This window comes from Hemiscyllium ocellatum, chromosome 2 (assembly GCF_020745735.1).
Source record: "Hemiscyllium ocellatum isolate sHemOce1 chromosome 2, sHemOce1.pat.X.cur, whole genome shotgun sequence".
In the NCBI taxonomy this organism is placed as follows: Eukaryota; Metazoa; Chordata; class Chondrichthyes; order Orectolobiformes; family Hemiscylliidae; genus Hemiscyllium; species Hemiscyllium ocellatum.
This window is the reverse complement of record NC_083402.1, coordinates 138,392,794-138,409,532: the sequence shown is the minus strand read 5'-3', so window position 1 is coordinate 138,409,532 and position 16,739 is coordinate 138,392,794. Positions and strand designations below refer to the sequence as shown.

The following is a 16,739-nucleotide window of genomic DNA, read 5'->3' as shown; positions in this document are numbered from 1 at the left end:
TATTATAAGAAATTGCCTAATAGCAGCACTTCTTAAACTAATGGGGCTGGAATCACATTAAATGAATACACGCTTTAAAAGTTTGCGCTTTAGAAGCAGTGTCCCCAGTTCGTCAATTGAATTAACGAAACGGGTATTATAGCAGAATGACCTGTATTGGGAAAGGTTCCACTGTGATTGTTTGGTACAGCTATGAATATTCGAAAAACCTTCTCTAGGATGTTTTGCCGATTTGCTAATGATGGTCAGAACAAAACAAAAACTACAAATTTAGCTAGCATTGAGCCATAATTGTAAGGCTGCATAAAAAGGTAACTGCAAAGTTATGCGTGTAATGGTTAGAAGATAATCCAGTGCTTGAGATTTTTAATATAAATAAAAAATTAAGTATTTCTACAGGTTAGCAAGTGGAATTGGACATTTGGAGAGTTTATGCAGTCTATCTGCAAAGTTGACATTACATATCAGCCGAATGAATTTTAAAAAGTGCTCACCTCTTTGAAAATCTATCTGATATACATTATTGACTATACTGAATTTGTTTGTTTAGGAAGTCCTCCTTGAAGGCTGACTTTATTTTGTTTTTTGTATCTTGGTGTTTCGCTACAGGCTTTTTAAAATGTCAATTAAGGCAGTGAATTGCACTTGTACGAATATATACAGTATAAAACAAGACGTTCTATTGCTACATAAGCTTTGTCAGCTTCCATTTGAAATGTTGAGTATGAATAATGTAGAGGGTGTTTCCCTTGAAAGATACAAATGACGAAAGCTAGATTTGTTCTTTATTTAGACAAAAGGAAACTTCTACATGATTTCAGAGACAATATTGAGCCTGAGTTAGTACTAATTTTTGTCATCAATAACTACAGGTAATGTGCCAAAAAAAAAACTAGAGGTGTGCTAATGGTGGTGCCATTATTAAGAAAGCTGGTTAAGGAAAAGCCAGGGAACTAGAGACCAGTGAGCTTGAAGTCAGTGGTGGGTAGCTTGGTGGAGGGAATTCTAAGAGACTGGATTTACATGCATTTGGAAAGGCAAGGATTGATTAAGAAGAGTAAATATGGCTTTGTGCATGGGAAATTTTCTCACTAACTTGGTTGAGTTTTTTGAAGAAATGACAAAGATTGATTAAGGCAGAGCCTTATGACCTTCAAGCTGGTTAGTAAGGTCAGATTACACGGGATCCAGGGGAGCTAGCCAATTAGCTGCAAAACTTGCTTGAAGTTCGGAGACAGAGGGTTGGTGGGGGGTTGTTTTTCAGACTGGAGGACTGACCAGCCATGTGCTGCAAGGATCAGTGCTGGGTCCACTGCTTTTCATCATTTTTATAAATGATGTGATTATAAGAGGTATGGTTAGTAAGCTTGTAGATGACATCAAAATAGGTGGTGTAGTGGAAAGTGAAGAAGGTTTTCTGAATATAGTAGGACCTTGATCAGAGAGGTCACTGGGCTAAGGAGTGGCAGGTGGAGTTTAATTCAGATAAATATGAGGTGTTGCGTTTTGCAAAGTAAATCAGGGCAGAACTTATATACTTAATGGGAGGGCCCTGGGGAGTGTTGCTGAACAAAGGGACCGAAGGGTGCAGGTGCATAGCTTCTTGAAAGTGGAGTCGCAGGATGGTGAAGAAAGCACTCTTGCCTTCATTGTCAGTGCATTTAGTATAGGAATTAGACGGTCATGTAGCAATTATACATTCAATTCTGGTCTCTCTGCTATAGGAAAGATAGTGTTAAACTCGAAGGGGTTCAGAAAAGATCTGGATGTTGACTGGATTGGAGGGTTTGAGCTGTAGGGAGAGGCTGAATAGACTAGGGCTGTTTTCCTGGAGTGTCAAAGTCTGAGGGGTGACCTTATCAAGGTTTATAAAATCAGAAGGGGCTTGGATAGAGTGAATAGTCGAGGTCTTTTCCCCAAGGTAGGGGAGTCTAAAACTAGAAGGCATAGATTTAAGGTGAGAGAAAAAAGATTTTAAAGGGACCTGAGGGGTAATTTTTATACTTAGAGAGTATTGTGTGTGTGGAACAAGTTCCCAGAGGAAATGGTGGAGGCTGTTCCAATTACAGCATTTAAAAGGTAGCATCTGGATGGTTACATGAATAGGAAGGGTTTTGAGGAATACAGTATAGTCCAAATGCTGGCAATTGGGACTGGATCAGTTTAGGATATCTGGTCAGCATGGACAAGTTGGACTGAAGGTCTGTTTCCATGCTGTATAACCTTATGACTCCATGTCCTTTTGACATCTAGTCATGCATCCAGATAAATAACTGGTTAGCTGGAATAATTTATCTAATTTTTATCGGTGTTGAATGCAATTTTGGATTAGAAATTAACTTTTATAAAGGCATTGATAAAATGGAAGCAAATCATCACCAATTTGTAGGATTTGTAATAATAACATTTCCAGAATTGAATATAAAATTATGAACATTTTGTATTGAGTGAACTGCATTCCAAAAACAGCAACTAGTGTGATAATAAATAGGCCTACATTGAGTGAGATTGATTGCCAAATTGATGTTTTTGAACAGAAATTTGTGTTCAGAAACCTGTTCATTGCATTACTGTAATAATATTGTTTGTTTATCCTAGTTAACATTTTAACTAGATGACTGCAGGCTTTAAGGGTATTACATTAAGGCAATGTTTGATTACAATGCTAATTTTATTTTAATGTAAGTTGTCAATTATGGAAGGATTTTAGTCAAGTTATATTCTTGCATAAACCTCTGACAGTGTAGTAAAACTGAGATGTTTTTCATAAGATGGCAGTCGATTCTCTAAACTTGGACAATATTGTGTGACCATGAATGTTTCATACTATGATGGTCATATCTCATACAATCATTCTTTTGATTTGTTTCTCTAAATACATGTGCTGCAGTGCAAGTTTGATGCAATGTGTTGCTTTGCATTTGCAATGCTTAGGTGAATCTTGCTGGTTAGCAGTGTTTCTGTTCTTGATATGAGATATTGCTTCTGTTTTCCATGTACAGTTCTCCTGCAGCATGGAGCTGATTCCAACATTCGGAACACCGATGGAAAGACAGCTCAAGACTTGGCAGATCCATCAGCAAAAGCTGTATTGACAGGTAAGATGAATACAATATTGCCAATGTGTTTTTTTTCCCGATATGTTCATGTACCATCTTTTCTCCATCACATGACTTTCTCTCTCTCTCTGAGAGAGCTTACTGTTTCAATTATATCAACATCAACAACTAATAAGCTATTACTCTATTTTTAGTAATATGCACAGTCAAGAACAGATATGAATCAAAACCTCATGACCACTCCTGACCCTGCCTCGTAGCCTTATTCCTGCCTCGCAACCCCTGGTTCCTGCCCCGGCCTCACCTTCATAGACTTTGATTCCTGCCCTGTCCTCTCCTCACTGCCCCTCGCCGCCCTGCGGTCTGTTGACATTCTCTAATGTCCCTCTGAGTTGTATGCCTATGTGACACAGAATTCTGTCAGCAGCCACATTACTTGTTATTATTGATGAACACATTCTGACACTTGCATGAGATTTACTGCTACTTCAGCCCATGAGCAAAAAAACTCCTGGATTTCCCCAGAGTAGAAATTAGAGCCAAGACTAATCAAATGTATGTGGTGGAAACAATTTACAAGTGGGAGTGTTAGCCACTCACTGCACTCCCACCTAGCTTCTGGTCTGCTCTTATAACCACAGTAAGCATCGACTTAACTCACTTAAATTTCTGATCATTGGTGAATCTCAATATATTGATGTTTGAAATTCAACAATATTCATATAATTGACTGTTAACGACATGATTTAGACATTTGATGGAAATAGTCATTACATGGCAAATTTATGTTTTGCATGTTGCTTTCCAATTCCCAACTGAAGCCTGAATGTTGTTCAGCGTACTGCAACGTTTTGATATGGAGCTCCTCATTAGCTTGAATATATAGGTGAAATAATTGAAGGTGTTTGAATCAAGGACCAATCCCAATGTCCTTGAGCAGAGATGTTTGGCTTTCAGCACCCTACACAAAGAGCTCTGTCTCTACTGCTAAACACATGCTATATGTAATTCAGCATCTCTGTTAGCTTACATTAACCTTTTATAAAGCTTTCGTTCCTATAGCAACCTTAGTCTGTGTTAAACTTCTCAGGGCTGATATCATAGCTAAGAATGCAATTATTATTCTTTTGAGAATTCTTTTTGGATTAATTTCAGATTTAAAGGAACATTTCACATACAAGCCCTGTGCTATCAAGCTTGGACAAAGTGAGGACTGCAGGTGCTGGAGATCAGAGTGGAGAGTGTGGTGCTGGAAAAGCACAGCATCTGAGGAGCAGGAGAATCGACATTTCTGGCATCCGCTCTTTATCAGGAAGGGCTTATGCCCGAAACATCGATTCTCCTGCTCCTCAGATGTGCCTGACCTGCTGTGCTTTTCCAGCACTGCACTCTCGACCCCAAGTGTCAAGCTTATCACACTTATCACTCCAGACAACAGAGAGCTTTCCCCCTTGATTTTAATTTTGCTGGGGCATCTTGATGTCAGGGACAGTCATTCACATCTTACCTCTGGAAATCAGCTCTTCTAGTCATGTTTAGTCCAAGGCACATGGTTCAGATGAAACGTGCATCAATTATCGCATTATTAATGAGCAACTGCTGCTTGATCACACTGATAACCCCTTCCATCATTTTGTTAATGATTTGGGAGTAGACCAATGGAACAGTAATTGTTTGGATTGGATTTGTATTGCTTTTAGTGAGACATATATATCTGGGCAATTTTCCACATTGCCATGTGTTGCATCTGTACAGAAGCAATTTAATTACCGAGACAGGTTTTCTTATTTGGGGGGTGGGGGGGGGGAAGATATTTAAAGGCTAGGGCCTCCCAGCAGTCTATATCAAGACGTAGTGCCTATTCTTAAATCTAGTATATAGTTGCAGATAAGCAATTAATTAAACTTGCTTAATTTACAAGATTGCATTTATTATTATATTATTATTATATTGGGCGGCACAGTGGTTAGCACTGCCGCCTCACAACGCCAGAGACCTGAGTTCAATTCCCGACTCAGGTGACTGACTGACTGACTGTGTGGAGTTTGCACGTTCTCCCCGTGTCTGCGTGGGTTTCCTCCGGGTGCTCCGGTTTCCTCCCACAGTCCAAAGATGTGCGGGTCAGGTGAATTGGCCATGCTAAATTGTCCGTAGTGTTAGGTAAGGGGTGAATGTAGGGGTATGGGTGGGTTTCGCTTCAGCCCGTCGGTGTGGACTTGTTGGGCCGAAGGGCCTGTTTCCACACTAAGTAATCTAATCTAATCTCATACCAAAAGATATACCTTCACCGACATTAAACAGCGTATAACCCTGAAGAGCGCACTCAATTAGGTTCAAATAGCAGTGCACACACCAGATCTTCCTATTTCTGGTCAGGCAGGACATACAGTGTATTAATGATGGAAAACTGTGGGGACATTAGTTGAATGGTTTGATGCTACATAATTTTAATGAACACAGCACAGTGCAACTTCTTAAAACATGAGTTTTGGTTTTCGCACCATTCAGCTGACTGGTTAAGACCCTTCTTGAACAATATTCTGTTCTGAGATTTGTTGCTTTAGATTTAGTGGTACAGTTTTGTCTATCATTCAGTGAAAACCATGTGATTTTTATTCATTTGTTTTAAAACAGTAATACAACGAGATGCTATTCAGAGTGTAGAATTAATGTGCCAAAGATGATGGTTTATGCTGTGGTCAGTACTATATTAAGCATTTTGGTGAGGTTCCAGAGTCCTCATCTGGCATGGCAGTTTCTGCCAAACTTGTTGTAGAGAATAATGATGGGCTGAAAAGGTGCACAATTTGCAGGCCTCGGTTTTCTCTGAACCATGTTCTCAATTGCTGAGCCTTTTGTTATTATTCATCCCTTCCATGTCTTTACAAACATGCAGACTCCCAGATGTCAGGGCCAGCAGCAATCTGCTCCTATTTGCTAATGTGGATGTCTGCCAGCATCATAGCTCAGTTGCAGGTTTCCTTGTTGTGGCCGTATAATTACCAAGAGTTGTGACCTTGTGGCCATTTCACATGCAGAAGATCTTTGGGTATACACCATCATCCAATTGATGAAGGTGGCCGATCCAGAATCTACATCATTGGCTAGAATTAGGTATATGATATTTTAGCATATCTAGACATTGACAGAATTGGGATCAAAGTCAAGTTTTGAGAACGTTTCAATGGGATTGCAGGTATTTGTTAAACTAGGGAGATCCTTCAATCTGGCTGAACTGTGGAAGCACCTTGGTTTCCAGAAATGTGAAGTGGAATCATTGGTCTGGCAAAACAATAGGAACTTGAGGTATGACTTTGGTGGATTTCTAGTATGTCTACCCAGTCAGTGAGCAGTGTGGGTGGACAGAAGACAGACACTGGGGAATGTCCCTGACCTGGCAGTCCTGCTATGGAGCTTTCTAACGCGAAGAATGCAATTTATTGTTCAATTCTGATGACTCTTGAATTTTCAGTCTGACTTCCTCTCCCCTTCCTTCCATCCTCTCTCTCATACTCTATCTACGTGCAGATGGTTTTAATAACAACATTATTTTAAGAAAACAACTGTTAATGGTCTGTTTACTGTCCAAATTGGGTTTTTAAGAAAATTATAAATTGAAATATTAAAGATGCTGTTGACAACTAGTACACTCTTTGTATTGTAGAATATTCAAAAGCCAATTAAACTTTGAACAGATATAATTAACAAAGTCTGCCATGTTTTTTCTTTCTTTGGTTCAAATAACCATTTATCTTTTGTAAATGTACAAGCTTTTGAAATTTGGTTTGCTTCAAATAATTGAGAAATAACTAAACACACTTTTTTATGCACCGAAGCATTTCGTTATTTTGTGGCTTAAATACGAATGATAAATATTGGAAATTGTGCATCCTGCAGATGTGAAAATGGCAGTGTTTGCATTCAGGTAACAGGCACCATTCTGGAGAAAAGTTTCAAATCTTAACTTTTGAGAGAGGCTGAGTTCTTCAAGTGAAGAAATGAATAGTGGCATTAGAATACAAGACAATTCAGTCAGTGATCTAAATTATTAGTCATTTAAAAAATTTCCTTTGAAGACAATCTTGAAATTTTTAGCTGAAGCAAAAATATTCTAAATAACTTTAGGAAGCACATTAAGAGATTTGATTTTCCAATACAATTAAATAAGAAAATGATGTCACATCACTGGAGAACTCTAAGTGTTACAATCTTGTTCAAAATACAAAGCAGCACAATAGTTACAGGCCAGTCAGTTTATCCTTTGTGGTAGGAAAGCTTTTAGAAAACCATAATTAGCACAGAATTAGTAGCCACTTAGAAAGAAAAAGTGAGATTTAATTAAGTAAAATCAACTTAGATTTAAGGGAAAAGCTATGAATTTTTTGATGAGTTAATGGAGGCTAATGACAGTAATACAGTTAATATGGCGCACCTGGACTTCCAAAGGTATTGCATTTTGGGAAAGCAAATCTTAGCAGGACTTATACACTCAATGGTAAGGTTCTGGAGAGTGTTGGAGTACAGGATCATAGTTCCTTGAAAGTAGAGTCGCAGGTAGATATGATAATGGAGAGAAGGCATTTGGTATACTTTCCTTTATTGGTCAGAACATTGAGTCTCGGACTTGGGAGGTCATGTTGAAGCTGTAAAGAACATTGGTTCGGCCACTTTTGGAATTTTGTGTGCAATTCTGATCTCCTTCCTATCAGAAGGATATTGTGAAACTTGTAAGAGTTCAGAAAAGATTTACAAGGATGTTGCCAGGGATGAAGGGTTTGAATTATGGGGAGAAGCTGAATAGACTAGAACGTTTTCCTTGGAGTGTTGGAGGCTGAGCGATGACCTTATAGAGGTTTATAAAATCCATGAGGATAGGGTAAAGAGACAAAGGTCTTCTCCCTGGGGTGGGGGAATGTAGAACTAGAGGGCATAGGTTTAGGGTGAGAGAGGAAAGATATAAAAGAGACGTAAGGGGCAACTTTTTCACACAGGGTGCTGCATGTATGGACTGAGCTGCCAAAGGAAGTGGTGTAGGCTGGTACAACTAAAAGGCATCTGGGTGGGTATATGAATAGGAAGGGTTTAGACGGATATGGGCCGAGCGCTGGTAAATGGGACTAGATTTGGTTTAGGATATCTGTTTGACATGGAAGAGTTGGACTGAAAGGTCTGTTTCCATGCTGTACATCTCCATGTATCTCTGTATTGGAGAAAAGGATTGTGGCAGTATAGATAGGAAACAGGTTAATAGTGCATGTTAACTGAAAGCAAGTCTTCACATCTGATGAGAAATAACCTGACCACAATAAATGAGAATGAATGGTTAATAAATGAACTGTGTGTATTTGGAGTGCCTAATGTACATATCTGTAGAATCACAAAATGGTACAACACAGAAGGAGGCTGTTAAGTTTGTCATGACCATGCTGGATCTCTAGAAAAGCAGTGGAGTTACTCAACTCCACTGGCTTTTGCATTTTTCCTGTAGCTCTAAAAATATCCCTGTTCAAATAATTACCAAATTTTCCTTTGAGAGCAATTGAATCCATCTCCATCATATTCTCAACAGAACATTCCACACCCTAACAACTCTTTGTCTAAAAGTCATGATGTCTTGACAATTCTACAGTAGAAAACAGGTTCTCCCTATCTATTCTGTAAGTCCATTCATGAGTTGGAACACTTACATCTAAAGTCATGGCAACCTTATTTTCCCCAAGGAGAAAAAACCCAGTTTCACCAATTTATCATAACTAAAATCACTCATTACTGGAACCACTTTCGTAAATATCTTCTGCAGTCTCTAACATCCTCATCACTTTCATTAAATGTTGTGCAAAATTGGGCACACTGCTCCAAATGGGGTCAATATTTTCCATAACTTGCTTAGTTTTATACTTGACCTCTGATTTATATGGGTTAAGATCCCATATGCTTTATTAAACACTTTCTCAATCTTCTTAGCACCTTCAGCAGTTTGTGCACACGTTCACACAAAACCCTTTTTTTCTCGTGCCATCTTTAGAATGGCATTGTTTATTTTATATTGCTTCTCCTCATTCATGTTACTAAAATGTATACTTCACACTTCTGTGTTACACTTCCATCTGTCACTTATCTGCACATTTCACCACCATGATTATTTCCACACCTTGAAGCCATTGAAGCAGAGTCATTGAGATCTACAGCACAGTAATAGGCTCTTTGATCCATTAAGTCTGTGCCAGTCAAAAACAAGAACCTAACCATTCTAATCCCATTTTTCAGCATTTGGCCCACTGCCTTATATACCTTGGCATTACAAGTGCACATCTAATTAGTTTTTTAAATGTTAAGGGTTCCTACATCTACCATCTTTTGGGCAGTACCTTCCAGATTCCCACTACATTGTAGGAGGAAAAAAATCTCCTTATATCTAGATTAAATTCTTCAAGGTTTGTGCGAAGATTTGTAGCTCGGGTGCTTGTTGTTGTGGTTCTGTTCGCCGAGCTGGAAGTTTTTGTTGCAAACGTTTCGTCCCCTGGCTAGGAGACATCATCAGTGCTCTGGAGCCTCCTGCGAAGCGCTTCTTTGATGTTTCTTCCGGTATTTATATATAAGAAGCACTTCGCAGGAGGCTCCAGAGCACTGATGATGTCTCCTAGCCAGGGGATGAAACGTTTGCAACAAAAACTTCCAGCTCGGCGAACAGAACCACTACAGATTAAATTCTGTTTGCTACTGATCAGCCCATCTGACCAGCCCAATTATATCTTCCTGTAATCTGTCAATTCTCCTCGCTATTTATCACCTTATTAAATTTTGTATCATCTGCAAAATTACTGATTAACTCGCATGCTTGAAGTCCCTTTCCATATGCCCCATGGAGAAAGTTTAAGAAAATGGAGGAATATCTGTGACAACAATCTAGTACTTTACAGAACAGCTGCTGTTGCTGCTTCTGCTGCAACAGCCTGAGCTTCCTGACATTTTATCTGAATGATGTTGCTAATACCTCTTATTCAGTGTAAAAGTCAAAACCACACTATAGGACCAATGGGCCACTTAGAATATCAAATTGTTCAAACAGTTCACAAATTAATTGATTGCATTCAATTGTGCTAACTATGGTATGATTGATATTCTCCTCGATTTGATATTACTCCTGCTTGAGTTAAGAGTTCCCACTCTAGAGTCTAGATTTTCTGGTTTTTCTTTTCTTGAACGCAGATTTAGACCGATACTCCAGGAAAATCCTGAAGAAATGCTGCCCTTTCGGAGTTGTCATCTTTCTATTGGAAAATTTGATTAAGGCCTCATCTGGTGTCTCAGGAGGCTATAAAAGATTTGTAATGGGAATTATCCTTACTGTGCTGGCTAATATTTATAGTAATATTTATTAACCTCACAAAAACAGATTATATAGTCATTATCACATTGCTGTTTTGGACACTGTTTTGCACAAGTTATCTGCCATTGTTCCTATAGTGCTATGATGTAAAACATTTTGGAACATAGGTTATGAAAGATGCTATATAAATGGAAGTCTTCCTTTAATTATATTTGAGGTCACAGGTACAAAAATAGTTAATATTGTTTAATGCTGCTATTTATTTTAGTGATCTTTTGCATTTGAGCCAAAGCAATATGAATATTTCTGTGAGTGTGACCGTTAACGATCTGGATTAAGTTGAAAAGGACCTCTGTTCATTGTTTTGTTGTAATATGGTGTTATTTTGAAAAGCTCTTAATATGATAAACTATGTGACGAATTGTTTACTTATTTTATGAATGTTGAATTTGGCATTAAATCAAATGCACTTGTATTAAAAATAAAGATTATTCAACATTTGAGTTCAGAATCTGAATAATACTAAATGTAAAATTTATGGTGTTACTGGAGATAGAAAATGAATTGAAATGTAATCGAAATATAAAAAAGAAATCTGCTATTGTAGTTTAAACAATCCAATTTTCAAAATGTTCTATATACAGTCAAACTTGAGTATAGGAATATATAACCAACTACATATGTTACAGTAGTAACATTGACATTATGAATTCAGCTTAAAAGCATATCTAGTTTTTTTTCTTGAACAGGCTCACTAAAATTCTATCTTCAAAATATATTTTCTACATCTGAGGTAGTTTCTATGATGTTTGACAAAGCCAATGCTTTGAATCAAACCAGTGTCACCATGGTTACCATCTTACTTTCTTTACACAAGTACCAGAATTATCACCATGTCTGCTGGCAAATCGGCCTATGCAGAAGTATATGGAAACGTGGCAGCCCACGTGCTATGCAGCAATAAATAAGTCCCTGTTTTCAGCCATTTACTGCACTCTGCATAAACTCAGTGATGTTACTTGAGTTGAACATGAAATCATGTACACTTTTCCTATTCTAGTGAATTCATCACCTTTCCTTCCATTAGTATTCTAATAGAGGATGTCTGTTCGCTAAAATAAACCCGGTTGAATTTTGGAGGAATTATCGACCCAAGTAGCTCTATTGCAATTAAAACGTTTGTTTTAATTTCAGCCTGAACTTATACCTCTATTTAATAGCCTGGTGATATATTTGGCTGAGCTCTGGGGGAGCAGAGGGGTTAGAGAGAGAAAATGACCAAAGGCTACCTGTTTGTCCCAAGAATATTTAGAAATCTCATTGCCATTTTCATGTCTTATGAGCTACAATTAGTCAATGACAATTTTGCCAATGTTCTGAATATTTATATTTTCAATTATGATTAAATTGAAAATATAACTTAAATAGTAGCATTGTTTTCTCAACTTAATTTAACGACATGTTTTGAGTCAGTAGCTTTAACAAATTTGAGAGCAGGCCTTGCAGTGTGCAGTTTTTTTCAGTGCACAGTGAAAATCATTGTCATTATGAATGTATCTCTGCATTCACAGCTGCTTGTACTCAAAGGCCAGTGGTGCTGATGAAATAGGGGAAACCTAGCCCGTGACATTATCTGAGTAATATAATTGAAAGCAGTAAGTGTGGGCAGTGATTGGTTGTTTGACCACAAGATTTGTGTACAATCTCCGCGGCAGTAGTGATGCTCTACCTTCAGTTGTCAGTGTCATTGCTTCATTACACAATAGGGTGTGGATTTTCAGTATTTTCTTTGTGTTTACACCACTAACAATGTTTTTTTGCAATCACATAGGTGAATACAAGAAAGACGAACTTCTTGAAGCAGCGAGGTAAGTGATATCTACACAATGCCAGTAAAAACTCTTAGAATGTGAATTACTTTGCTTGACGTATAAATTATAATGGATAAAATGTGATTTTTGTGTTGGACTGCTGGAGGAATTATTTCACTTCTCTCTTATTTCCCCCGCCCCCCAATTTTTAAACACTGCCAAAAACTGTAATATTTCTACTGCATGGTTTTGGTGAAGAATCATATCAGTCAAATTGTCATCATCCTTTTCAATTTATTAATTCTGCACTGGACAGCTGAAGCTTGATTTAGAACCATTTTCTTGGAGAAGTATCACTCTGAAAATTTCTTTGCTATCACTTCTGTTCCCTCGTCAGTCTCTTCTCAGCTGTTGTACAGGTGTGGCCCTCATGTGCAGCTTCCCTGTCAGCGTGTCTCCCCTATATGCAAGTGCTGACATTTGCAGCTGTGAAACTGTGCATGTGTGCCATGGAGGGAGGGAGAGAGAGAGTGGGGGGACCATCCCCCATGACCATCTTCTTCCCTCAACTGTCACTGTTTTTGTAATTAGATATCAAATGCATGACTGGTTTATTTTCTTTGTAATATTGAAAGTATTGAGTCCTATGTGAAGCTTTCTCCAAATATAGCTCATCATCCAGATATGCTTTTTCTAGAACTTTCTCCGGGGTGAGAAAATGCATTTAGCTTACTGCGGATCTTGACATTCTGTCAATTGTAGGAGAAATGATCAGACTGTGGATGGATGTTTGAAGTCTCATGGAAGTTTGTGTTTGAGCTAATCAATTTGTCACAGTAGACAATTGTTTTCACTTAGCTTGCATTTTTAGCCTTTAAGTTATAATGTTTAAATGGTGTCATCATTGTATAAGGGGCACTTCTCGGAGCATATTTTGCAACAGATGCCTTTCTGGATCACCTGAAACAGAGAAACCATGACGGGCTGGCCAAAGTGACCAGATATGACTGACCGAGGAGACAGCAACAACTATTGGTCAACTTAAGCTTAAAATTCACTGTTGTCTCCAGGCATGATTTGGAGATGCCAGTGTTGGACTGGGGTGTACAAAGTTAAAAATCACAACACCAGGTTATAGTCCAACAGGTTTAATTGGAAGCACACTAGCTTTCGGAGCGATGATCCTTCAGCAGGTGGTAGTGGAGGGCTCCCTGATGAAGGAGCGTCACTCTGAAAGCTCTTGTGCTTCCAATTAAACCTGTTGGACTATAACCTGGTGTTGTGATTTTTAACTCTGTCTCCAGTCCAAGTACTGTTTCCTAATTTAATTTATTGTAACACAGGAGTCATTAAATCATACAAATCCTACAGTGTGGAATCAACCATTCAGCCCGTTGAGTTGGCGGCAACCCTCCGAAGAGCAGTCCATTCCAGCCCAGATTTGAGAGAGAAACCTTTGGAAACACAGAAAATAGGTGCAGGAGTAGGTCATTCAGCCCTTCAAGCTTGCATCATCATTCGATATAAGCATGGCTGATCATGCAATTTTAGTATCCCATTCCCACTTTCTCTCCATATGCTTTGATCCCTAAAGCCGCAAGGTCCATATCCAGTTCCTTTTTGAATATATCTAACAAACTGGCCTCAGCAGCATTCTGTGGGAGAAAATTCCACAGGTTCACAACTGAGTGAAGCAATTCTTCCTCATCTCAGTCCTGAATGATTTGCGCCTTATTATTCTTAAACTGTGATCCCCTAGTTCTGGACTTCCCCAATACAGTGGGACCTCGATTATCCGAATACCAATTATCTGAAAATTGGATTATCTGAAGGCGAGCTCTTGGTCCCGAAAGAAACATTCCATTAAGTAAGTGTTTCCAACTGTGATCGCGTCTTTTGTTAACAGTGATTTAAACAGGCACCGTCTCCAATGACTGACCTCCTGCCCTCTCTCTCTAACCCCACACACCTTCCCCTGGAGTTCTACACAGGGGGGTGGTGTTGGGCAGGGTTGATGGCGGGGGTGGGGGGGGGTGGTGCTGGGAGCAGGGGGACAGTGTTGGGGGTGGGCTGGTGCTGGATGAGGTTGGGGGCGGGGTGGTGATGTTCGGGACTGAGGGCGGTGCTGGACAGGGTTGGAGGTGGGATGGGGGCGCAGTGTTGCCCATCCATAGTGCCCGCCCATCATGTTTGGATAATCGAGGTTCCCCTGTATCGGGAATGTTCTTCCCGCATCTAGCTTGTCCAGACCCATCAGGATTTTATGTTTCTACGAGATGTCCCTCGCAATTCTTCTAAATTCCAAAGAGAACAGTCCCAGCCTATCCAGTCTTTATTCATATGCCACCCTGGAAATCAGTCCGCTGAACTCCCTCACTAGAAAAAAATGTCCTTCCTCAGACCAGGAGACCAAAACTGCACACAGTACTCAAGGTCTTCCCTTACCTGGGGCCTATATAACTGGAGCAGGACATCCCTACTCCTATACTCAAATCCTTTGCCCTGAATTGAGATGCTTTGAATTATGTCATGTAATACTTTTGATGTTTAGTGGTTATTAAGAAAGGAAATATCGCAACCACTTTGAAGCATCAGTATGCTAACATGCCAATGCGATTCATGACATTTGTTTATTGTGCATTGGCTGAAAGGAGAATGTTGGTCAATACTAATTGCACTGAACTGAAATTCTTGGGAACAACAGACAATGGTGACATGATCTCCGGGTATAATCCCATTCAAAAGTTGACACTTAACATGAAGCAACATTTTCTTAATGCTGCAGTGGAATTGATGTCTAGATTATGCATTCAAGTGCTGGTTGCAGTCATCCGAGAATTGTCTGGTGGCAGACAGTTCCAAATTTGACAGTGAAGCCTTTCTGCAAAAAGGTTTGACAAAATATACAAATCTTAATAAATTTAATTCTAGCTCCGCGGCAGAATTATTTTAGGACATGTGATGGCGTTGATCTTTATTTGCTTCAAATTTGGGCTTGTACATACAGGTTCCTACATTGAGGCAGCTTTCCCTTCTCAACTATAGAAATATTGTTTCCTTGAGGATTGTTCATATTGGACTTCTTATTACACCAGATCACTACTCGCAGTTGCCATTTTGTTTGCAGATATTGAGTTAAACTACTCATTGAATAGTTTTGGACTGTAAACTGGCTGGAGTTTGCATCGTCTCAAATGAACATATTTCATGTCAAACTTTATATTTCCTAATTGTTTGATTTAAATCCCTTCTAGTGCCTAGGCCTCAGCTGACGAATGTCCTAAAACACTCCATTCTTTTTTCTGTACATTCCTGTTCTTTTTTGTTAGTGAAAAATGGTTATTGAATATGAAAACAAGCATGTGAATTTCAGTGTAAAGGAATTGCTAGATTTGGTGCCATTGTAAGACAGCAACAACAGGAATGTTGGGTGATGGGATTTCATGCAAATTAGAATACAGGCAGAAGAGATTTGAATGAGTTTAGGTTGTGGAGACTAGAAAGTGGGAAAGTGAGGCCATTAGTATAGCTGAGCCTGGAAATTGGGGGAATCTCTCAACAACAAATGACCAGCATGGAGACAGGTGATACAGAGGTGAAGGTAGGTAATCTAGATGAAGGATAGGATGTGTGTCAAACTCACCCAGGGACTGAAATGGAGCCAGTGGCTGAGAAAGTGTATCTGTGACAGGATGTGAAAGCCTTGGCTTTGATCTTTCCAACAGCTAATTGGGAAAAATCTTTGTTCATCCCCAATTAATCTTGGTCAAGCAGTGTAACCGATTTTAGAATATTGGTGAGAGTGAGGGGTTTGGAGTGGAGAAAGATATGTTGGTCAGCTGTTCGGAAATCCCCTCCAATTTGGTGTGAACAGGCTGTGATAGGTCATTGTATCAACTGATCTTGCTCCATGCTGTCCATAATTATTATTTCAGTCTGCAACAGCTTCTATTCCTGTTCCGTTTATAATTTTGTTAAACTTCTGTATATCTGTTGGCAACCATCGTCCTAGATTGGCCGATCACTTCAACTTCCCCTCCGCCTCTCCCAAATTCAAGTCACTAGGGGACTGGAGAAAGAATGCCTCATCTTGCACCTTAGAACTTTTCAAGCACACTGCATCAACGTCGACTTCACTAGTTTCCAAATCTCCCCTCCGCCCATCTCATCCCAGAGCTAATCCTCCAATTTGGCACCACCCTCGTGACCTGTCCCACCTTTCCACCTTCCTTCCCATTTCTCTGCTCCACCAACTTATCACAATCACCCCTTCTCCCCCTCTCCCTCCCCCTCCTGTTTATCTGAAGGGCTTATGCAAGAAACATCAACTCTCCTCGGATGTTGCCTGACCTGCTGTATTTTTCCAGCACCACAATTTTCCATTGACTATCCAGTATCTGCAGTCTTCACTTTCTCATCTTCCTAGATCGGTTGGCTTCAATTTCCAGCTTCCCTACCTGTGACAGGAGTGAAGATTTTTTAAAAACCTAATTGGTCGAGGATTTTTATTGCTGAACGTAACTTAAAACTACAAAAATA

The 16,739-nt window shown here is 39.3% G+C and overlaps 1 protein-coding gene across 2 annotated transcripts in view; it reads left to right on the top strand.

Annotated features, from left to right (window-relative positions):
- tnksa (tankyrase, TRF1-interacting ankyrin-related ADP-ribose polymerase a) overlaps positions 1-16,739 on the top strand; it is a 157,149-nt gene that overhangs the window by 50,505 nt on the left and 89,905 nt on the right. For both annotated transcript variants that reach the window (XM_060840510.1, XM_060840501.1), the window contains exons 3-4: positions 3,003-3,098; positions 12,221-12,257. In XM_060840510.1, coding sequence (XP_060696493.1) covers positions 3,003-3,098; positions 12,221-12,257 — 133 coding nt within the window. The remainder of the gene's footprint in view (positions 1-3,002; positions 3,099-12,220; positions 12,258-16,739) is intronic.